The sequence below is a fragment of the Pleurodeles waltl genome, chromosome 7 (assembly GCF_031143425.1).
Source record: "Pleurodeles waltl isolate 20211129_DDA chromosome 7, aPleWal1.hap1.20221129, whole genome shotgun sequence".
Classification (NCBI taxonomy): Eukaryota; Metazoa; Chordata; class Amphibia; order Caudata; family Salamandridae; genus Pleurodeles; species Pleurodeles waltl.
This window is the reverse complement of record NC_090446.1, coordinates 1,292,315,694-1,292,325,251: the sequence shown is the minus strand read 5'-3', so window position 1 is coordinate 1,292,325,251 and position 9,558 is coordinate 1,292,315,694. Positions and strand designations below refer to the sequence as shown.

The 9,558-nt window shown below is 44.4% G+C and overlaps 1 protein-coding gene across 2 annotated transcripts in view; it reads left to right on the top strand.

The window, feature by feature from the left end:
- The first annotated feature begins 269 nt into the window (after positions 1-269).
- The window catches only part of CD5L (CD5 molecule like), a 237,494-nt gene continuing 228,205 nt past the window's right edge, over positions 270-9,558 (top strand). Inside the window, exons 1-2 of one of the 2 annotated variants that reach the window (XM_069200525.1) lie at positions 270-503; positions 1,231-1,257. In XM_069200525.1, the coding sequence (XP_069056626.1) occupies positions 437-503; positions 1,231-1,257 (94 nt within the window). In that variant the 5' untranslated portion in view covers positions 270-436. The remainder of the gene's footprint in view (positions 504-1,230; positions 1,258-9,558) is intronic. The other variant, XM_069200526.1, reaches the window with a different exon arrangement.

Genomic DNA, 9,558 nt, shown 5'->3' with positions numbered 1-9,558 from the left:
GCAGGAAACTGGATTTGCGATCTGGCTGGATGCGCTGTGCTAGCGATGTTCGCCACGTGACATTAGACACTGTAAAGACAATACATTGATGCCATGTGTGCCTTGCGCGCATGAAGAATTCCATGCCAGCAGTTTTTTTGCGGATGACTGCCTAGGTGTATGTAATGCATGTAAATCCTGAAACCCTCGCGAGGATCATGGGTATTACCTGTGGGAAAATGCAAAATAGCTACCCCTAGTCACTGCTAACTAGTTTTCCACTCCTGTACACTGGTGCTGCTCGCATGTGACTTCCCCAATGCAACATTCGTTCTTGTTACTGTTGCGGGAACCGCTGCGGCGGATCGGAAGCCATTCTTGCTGACAAGGTGGCAATCTTACTTTTTTTTTGTTACCATGAATTTCTGTGACAATCTTTGAGCAAACGCTGCATCTCATGGGCTCCACAGACAAAGAGCAGATGACTCGGACACATGCAGTCATGTTTCTACCACTTCTTCTCGGTAAGTGGGAACTTTGTCTGGAAAACATATTTATCACAATAGAATATAGATCGTATTTAATTAGTGCTATTTTTGAAAGGTTAGCTGTGGTAGTGGAGACTAGGCAGCCGCTGCACCTTTTTTTTTGTTATAGCAATGCCGTGTGCATGTTTGTGTGCGTGCCAATGTGCGGATGTAATATTTGGATAGTTTTATGAAGAAAGAAAGAAGCAAGAAAGACAATTTAGAAAACTCTGAGGGGTCTCCGATCTAGTTGATGAAGGGGGAGCCAGTCTAAAACACCACTAGGGTGGAGAGCCCTGATTTAGAAAATCTTCTGTTTATACATCACTGGGCTTGGGTAAGACCTGGGGACGAGCACTACCCGCGCCCTTCCCTACCACTGTGATGGGGTTCTCTCCTAGAGGGTCCATGCTTGCAAGAAGGACTAGTAACTTTAGGGTATGTGTCCATTCAGCCCATCGCCTCTCTAGCAAGATTGTTAGCAAGTGTGTAAAAGTTATGTGTTAGAGACACAAGCAGATATCCATTTGAGTGGACGACCAAGAACATCATCTGAGGACACTGAACACAACAGTAGTAAATGGTTTGTGTGCGATGCTTTTTCGTTTCGAAAACCCATATTAAATATTTTTGAATGGCCATTATCTATCATTGCTTCATTACCATATTTTTCTCTTCTTCGACAATCTATTTGAGCTTTCAATGTTGCTCATTTGTTTTTCAGCCTCCTGGTTGGGATCGACCTCATCAGGTATGGATCACAGCTCTTGTCTCCTACTTTCAGCTGTGGCTGCCCCTCCAGCTCTCAGCTCAACTCCCAGTTGCGCACATATCTTGAGTGTCCCAGTTAGCTTGCCCTCCAAAATGTACCTGACAATACTAAAGTCTGTACATCTCTTCCTCATTGCGTACTACCACCTAGCAATCCAATGGCTGCTGCTAATTTGTTATTTAATATTTCAGTGAGTTTTCTTTTTGTTTGCCCCCTGCTCGTGGACATATTGGTGCATGAAGTGAAAATGTTTCTGTGCCTTTGAGCAATGAATCTGTCATTTAACTTTTCTCAGCACCAATTACCACAGAGATAAAATATGGAAATAAAACAGGGAGGCAATAAATCTTGAAGCTAAATTGTTTACCTCACAGACGAAAACATATTACAAAGCTGCTTGCCTTCAACTACTCTTTGCTGTTAGCGTGTTGGAATGTGCTAGAAATGGGGTACCTTTATCTGTACGACGTTTCTGAAAATTATGACGATTCTTCCAAACTAGAGGTTATCTTCTGGGCAGTTCAAATACATATACCAACGCGTTCCAAACATGGCACTTTTCCTAGGCTTTTGGTCTCTAAGGCTAGGGCAATTTCCTATTTCTCTCGGAAATTAAGGGGCTTCTGGCATTTTCAACTGCTGTTTCCATTTCTACAACAACCAGTCGACATAGGGTATGACATGGTCGCAGAGTTATAGCCTTCTCTGTCTTTGCTTAACCGTTTCTGGATAGTTTCGCAGTGGTCTCAGTTACTTCACTTAGTTTAGTTTCACAGCAGAGGTTTGGCTGGATTGAAGGTACATGAAGTTAACAGCTTGGTCCGATCGGGCTACTTCATTGTTTTGAGGTGCTGAAATGACTGGCAGAGCCTCATACAGAGGATTGGTGGCTTTGGTATGTTCGTTCTCTCTTATTTTGTTAAATTGCTGTCTTTATGGCAAAGGCGAAGGTGAGGACAGGGTCAACTTCTTGTCTTTGGTCTATTACGTCTCCTTCAAATTACCATATCATTGTAGGTGGCTGAGAGGTTTCTGGCCCCGCCTCATGGATGCCCTGCCATCTGCATATCAAGTTTAACTCGATGTTAAGATTTCATGCAAAGTCAGTACATTTGTTTAGTGGACCATTGCATAACAACCATAGTTAAGTAAATAATATGGGTCGTAACGAAAAAGATAGAACGAGGGAAAGAAAGGAAGAAAGAGAAAGAAAAATGAAGGCAAGACACACAAAAATAAAGAAATAAATATAAAAGAAGGGTACAAAAGAAGGGAAAAGGAAAGAAAGAAAGAAAATAAAGGAATAAAGAAAGAATAAAGAAACAAAAGGGATAAAAAGAAAGAAAGAAAATAAAGAAAAAGAGAGGAACAAAAGAAGAGAAAAAGAAAGGCAAGAAAGAAAGAAAATAAAGAAATAAAGAAAAAAAGAAACATAAGAAGGAAAAAAGAAAGGTAAGAAAGAAAGAAAAAACAGAAACAAAGTAAGAATAAAGAAAACGCAATGAATGATAAATATATAGAAAGAACAAAAGATTAAGAGAAAGAAGAAAACAAAAAGAAAAAGTAGGGAAAGACAAAAAGAAGTAAAGAAAAAAGAAAGGAAAGAAGACTGAAGGAAGGAAAGAGGACAAAGGAAAGGCAAGAAAGAAGGCTACAGAAAGAAAGGCGAAAAGAAGGAAAAAATACAAGAAAGAAGGAAAGAAGGAAGGAAAGGAAGAAATAAAGGATGAAGCAAAAAAGCCAAGAAATATGGAAAGAAGGAAGGAATGATGGAAATAAACAAGAAAAGAAGAAAGGAAGGGAAGAAGAACAGATGAAAGGAAGAAGGAAAGAAGGTAAGATGGGAAGACAGAAGAAAAGAAAGAAAAACGAAAGGAAAGAAATGAAAGAAAGAAGGAAAGAAAGAAAGAAAAACGAAAGGAAAAGATGAAGGAAGAGAGAAGAAAATACATTTGACATACTCTTCTTTGGTAGAAAGTTCCTGCTTTCACCTCAGGCTCGAAACACAAAGGCAACAGGAAAAAAGTAAAAACAAAATCACTGGCATTGAACAGAATTACTTGCCTGCAGATGTGCTCATTGTGTAAGAGCAAAATTCAGTCACTCAAAGTGAAGTTAACCAGTGGGTGAAGTAGGCTGACACATTGCCTCATGTACGCTGTAGTAGTCAGAAGCAAAATGTGAATGATATAGAAACAGACAAATGGATGAAGATAGGTGGCTAAAACCACCTTCATGAGAAAATAAACATATAGACCAAAAGGTCTTGGCTAACGCCAGACCTAAAAATAAAGGATCCTTTGCCATTATATGGCAAGCCTTAATCCTTTAATATGGTAGTGCATGAGTAAGGTGGATGTTCCCCATTAAAAATAGCACCTATTTCCATTTTCTATAAACATTCCACTGAAGTCAAAGTATGTAGCCAAAAAGCAAATAAAAGGTTTACCAAAGATGTCCTTTCATTCACCAAGCACAGGGACTGTGATTTACCAGCTACTACTGGCACTTTGGATTTATTGGAAAAATGTGTTATGCAGTTTGTAAAATTTTTTTATTTTTTTTTATGGAGTACTCAAAAGTGAACTTGAGTGGAAATCTAATATTTCCAAAAATATGGAGTACTTTCCTAAAAAAACAAATCATATACTTAAGTTTTGATTAATGGCCTAGTATTTGGTATTTTACATTTTGTGAAAAATTGTGTGGTGTTGTGTAGTGGAAAATATGTCTAAAAAATGATGTTCCTTTACCAACAAGAATTTGCACAGGTTTCTGTACTGGAATTACAAATTGTTTAATAATTATCACATCTCTGCTTTTTCCTCTGATACATTATGGCAGATCAAACTTGCCGAAATCTATTGGGGGAAAAGTCCTGCAGAATATAATACAACATAGGGAACTCAGGTCCTCATTACAACCCTGCCAACAGGCCGGCAGAAAAAAAATGGCATTACAAGCATGGCGGTGACCGCCATGCTAAACGGCCACTTCTCCACTCCGACCGCCAGGGTGGTAACAACCGCTGGGCTGGAGACTCCGGTCTCCAGACCAGCAGCTGTCACTACACCGCCGGCGGTATCACGACCCTGCATACGCCATGGATTTCGTGGGGTTCTGTACCGCACGAAATCCAAGGCGATAGGCACTATCAGTGCCAGGGAATTCCTTCCCTGGCACTTATAGGGGTCTCCCCCACCCCCTCCCCCACCCGAGTCCTCCCCCCACACCCCAACCCCCCTGCCACCCTCAAAGGTGGCAGGACCCTCCTCCCCACTCCCCAACATCGACACACACACCCCCACATGCACACATACACTACAACTACACATACCCACACACATACAAACAGACATTCCAACTGACACACACACAGACATACACGCACACATACTCACAGACATACATGCACATATACTCACAGACATACAAACAGACAGACACGCACACATTTTCAAAACACACAACACCCCCCGCATGCATACACGCACTCACACACCCCCTCTACACACTCACACGCACATCCCCATGCACTCACACAACACACAACACCCCCTCACCCCTCTCCCCTAACGGACGATCACCTTACCTGGTCCGGTGATCCTTCAGGAGGGAACGGGATCCATGGGGGCTGCTACGCTGCCAGTTCACCGTCACCAGAACACCATCACACCGAATCATGGGACGTGATTCGGTGTGCGGCGTTCTGATGACGTGGCGGTGGAGGTGGAGCAGCCTCCACTTCCCCGCTGACTTCCAGTATGGCTGCTGGCGGCTCTCTGTCCGAAAAAGGACGGAGGGCTGCCAGCAGTCATAATACGCTGTGCAGAAAACTGCCTACGCTGGCGGTCTTCAGCACGGGGATACCTCAGCGGTCTTGCAAAAAGACTGCTGAGGTTAAAATGAGGGCCTCTGTGAGTAAAAAAATGATTCTGCATGTTAGCCTCATCTTCACATTCAAAATTAAGACTCTGAAGTAAATACCAAGGCTTAATCATTGAAATATCTCTAAAAAAATATTAGTGACAAAAATACCTCCCAAAAAATCAAGGACACAAATATCAACTTTACATACTTTGTATGTAAAACCAAAACGATCACCAAAAAAAACATCAGATACAATATTATCAAAAAATATGTAACTATCTTGGATTTTAACTCCTTTATATTCAATTAACTTCAGTATATATTGACATTAAAATACTGCTAATATAAAATAGACTAAAATATTGTAACTTATAATGATTGACAGATTTGGTTCACTAGTAAGTCCCTATTAAAGTGCACTATGTGTGTCCAGGGCCTGTAAATCAAACGGTACTAGTGAGCCTGCAGCACTGATTGTGCCACTCTTAGCAGTAGCCCTGTAAAAGTATCTCAAAACTGCCACTGCAGTGTCTGTGAATGCAGTTGTGTACTGCTAGCTTGACCTGGCAAGAGTGCCCACTTGCCAGGCTCAAACATCCCTTTTACTACATGCAGGCCCCCCCTAAGGAAGGCACAAGGCAACCCAATGAGCAGTGCATTTGAAAGGTAGTACATACACTGATGTGTTGTACATGTCCTAATAGTGAAATTCTGCTAAATTCAGTTTTCACTATGGCAAGGCCTATCTCTCCAATAGTATAACATAGGGGTTGCCTTGAAATATCTTTTAAGTGCAGTTTCCCATTGGGAGCAGATGGAGATTTGAAGTTTGGGGTCTCTGAACACTTTTAAAATACATCTTTTTGTAACGTTGGTTTTTAGATTGTAAGTTTGAAAATGATACTTTTAGAAAAATTGCATTTTCTTGCTCAACCATTGTGTGCCTTTGCCTGGCTGATGAATACACATCTGGGTTATTCTGACAGGTGAGCTGTTTGTGAATTTACTCTAGATAGTCACACAAATGGGGCTGGGGTGTGTCCTGCATACCCTGATGGGTTTTCCTGGACAAGAGTGGAGGGAGGAGCAGACACTTGCACCTGAATTGGACTCTGTCTGTCCTTACACAAAGCAGCCTCCAAACCCCTGGAGTGGGTCTGGGGCCAGGACAGGGAGAGGTAGGGTCTTGTGCACCACAAAGACTTTCCTTTGAAGGTTTCCTACTTTAAAGACAGAAATGAGTATAAGTATTGGACTGTTGACCCCACATCTTCAGAACACTTCTGGACTGAGGACAGTCTGCCAGGGAGAAGAACAGGATGCTTGTGGAGGATCTGCCACTCTGCCTGTTGCTTTGCTGTACTGGCCTGCTGTTGCTGCTTCTGCCCTGGGATTCAAAGGACTGGACTTTGCTTTCCACATCCTGCTTTCCAAGGTTCTCCCAGGGCTTGAACGGAGCTTGCCTCCTGTTAGAAGTCTCAAGGACATCAAATACTTTATCTACCAGCACCTGGACTTTCTTGCTGAGTGTCCTGACTTGCCAAGTGGTACCAAATCCAGCCACTGGGCCCTTGAAAGTGAGTTCTGGTGAAACCAAGTAGATACCAAGTGTAATGACTCCAGAGCGACTTCAGAATTGACACCACTGTCTAACTTCATGCTGCTGTCTGCACCAGGAGCCATGGTCCCTACTGTGTGCAACGACTTCAACTCATGTCATAGGCCTGACACTGTCACAGCAACTCTGAAGTCCTGCCACAGCATGAGTCCTGAGTGCAGTGTCCCCAATGTCCAGGGAAACCTGACTTTCACTTAGCAGCAGCACCTGTAGCCCCATGGTGTGATAGAGACACCGCAACGTCCACACCGCACGAATGGACCTACTGGATTCATCGACCCCGCTTGATCGTGAAGGACTGACTTCTCGCCACCGATGCCGTATCACCTCCCGTGCAACCTTAAGGAACCGCTGCCTCTTCAAACCAGTAGCAGTAAGGAACTGATGCTGTCCCGGCTCACACCTCAGAATCCACCGACTCCGTGCAACATCTTCTTTCATTGTTTTCAAAGATACTGTGCGTGTGGATCCATGCAACTCCATGACCGACCCACACTCCCTTGCAAATGGCGTCAAAGTGTTGTCAACGATGTTGTGATAGTCCCAGTTGGAGCTATTTTGTTTCTAAGCGCTATACTGAAGTTTAATTTTAGAAAATTGGTTTCTTTGCCTGTGTATGTAGCATTTTTGACGTTTTGGTCTTGTTTTATTCAGATAAATAGTGCCTATTTTTCTAAACTTGTGTGGAGTACTCTTGTAGTGTTTTCACTGTGTTACTGTGTGTGTATGTGTACAACTACTTTACACATTGCGTCTGAGATAAACCTGACTGCTCATACCAAGCTAACAAGGGAGTGAGCAAAGGTTCAGCTGCAGGCAGCTCTTCTTCATTCAGTCAGCGATGCTTGTCATGCATCTGTGGAAGTTGGTTCTGATGGTGGAGGGGTCGTCCGTGAGTGAGAGTGTGAGTTGGGTGTCATCTGCATAGGAAATAAAGACCATGGGATCTGGTGATGTTGTCCAGCGGTGTCATATATGTGTTGAAGAGTGTGGGACTGAGGAACGAGCCCTGGGGGACACCACAGGTGATCTCCTTAGGTTCAGAGGTGAAAGGTGAGAGGTGGATTCTCTGGGCTCTTCCCGTAAGGAAGGTGGTGGTCCATCTGAGCATGTCCCCTTGGATGCCGATGTGGTGGAGACTTTTCATCAGCATGTGGTGGGATACGGTGTCAGAGGCTGCGAAGAGGTCGAGTAGAATCAAAGTTGCTGTTTCTCCTCAGTTGAGGAGAATTTGAATGTCATTGGTGGCTGCAATCAGGTTAGTTTCGGTGCTGTGATGGCTACAGAAGCCTGATTGAGAGGTTCTGCTCCAGGTATGTCACGAGTTGCTTGTTGATGATCTTTTCCTGTACCTTTGCTGAGGAAGGGAGCAGGGAGATTGGCCGGAGGTCTTTGGGTTTGCTGGGGTCGGCAGAGGGTTTTGTGAGTAGTGGTCTGACTTCAGCATGTTTCCAGGCATCAGGAAATGTTGCGGTGGTGATAGATGATAGAGGTGTTGACCATGCTGGTGAGTTCCTGGCCGATCTTTTGGTTTCCAAGGTTGAAGATGGTGCTCTGTCAAAGGTGTCCTTACTTGTGCGCCATCTCCTCTCCAGTTGTTTGCTGTCTCGTTGCACTGTTTTGAGTTCTTGGGTGTACCAGCTGGCCTTTTTGGAGGATTTTCTCTGGATGTTGCTCCTGATGGAGATGATGCTGATGGCACAATTGGTGATTGAGGTGTTGACATTTTTCACTCGCTGTTCGAGGTTGGTGGAGTTAGCGAGGATGAAGGTGTTGAGGGTGTCCACCCAGCTGGTGTCTGAGATTTTGTTCCACCTCTGGTGAGGGGCACTGGTCATCTTGGGGGCGGAGGTGAGGGGGCTGGGGATGCTGAAGTGGATGATGGAATCAATCCATGTGAGCTCTTTACAAGACTGCATTTGAGCTGGTTGCTGGTGGTGAAAATATGGTCCAGTGTGTGTCCTGTGGTATATTGAGGGGTGTGGATGATCTGGGTCAATCCAAGGCTGCTCACACTGTTGAGGAGGTGTGCAGTGTTGTTGTTTTTGGGGTTGCCGATGTGGAAATTTTGGTCACTGAGGAAGATGTAGTCCTTGGAGTCTAAGTATAAGGGCGCAATTAAGTCTGCAATGGTTTTGCAGAAACTGGAGTGTGGGCCTGGGGGTCGGTATGTGAGGGTGCCTCTGATGGTTGTGTTGTCATCCGTTTGGAGATCCAAGTTGAAATGTTTCATGGGGGTGGTGGTGCACTGTATGGTCTCTTTGTGGATGATGGCTGTTTCTCTTTACGGCTTGTTGGTGCAGTCCTGGTGAGTGAGTTTACATCTATCTGAGATCACTGTGGCAATGTCTGGGCCAAATGTGGGGTTGAGCCAGGTCTTGGTGATGAAGACTATGTTGGGTGTGTGGGTGGCGATGAGGTCCCATAATTCAGTGGAATGCTTGCATAGTGAACATGTGTTATGAAGGGCAGGTGCAGGATGGTGTTTTTGTTCAGGTGGTGTCTGTGGTGCGTTCAGGGTGGGGCTTGTCAGTGGGCTGGTGTGTGTGCTGTGGCAGGTAAAGTGGAGGTGGGTGCATTTGAAAGGTTGTCACATGGAGAGTGGGCAGTGCAGTGGCAGTGTTTGTTGCAGCATGCGGGGTCAAGAGTGTAGAGCTTGGCGATGGTGTGTCTTTGGAGGAATGGAGGACCAGGGGTCATATCACTGGATGTGGTCCAGCTGCAGGCAGGCGAAGACGGGCTTGCCTTTGGTGCGTTTTAGGTATGGAAGCTGCACACCCACTGAGTGCAGT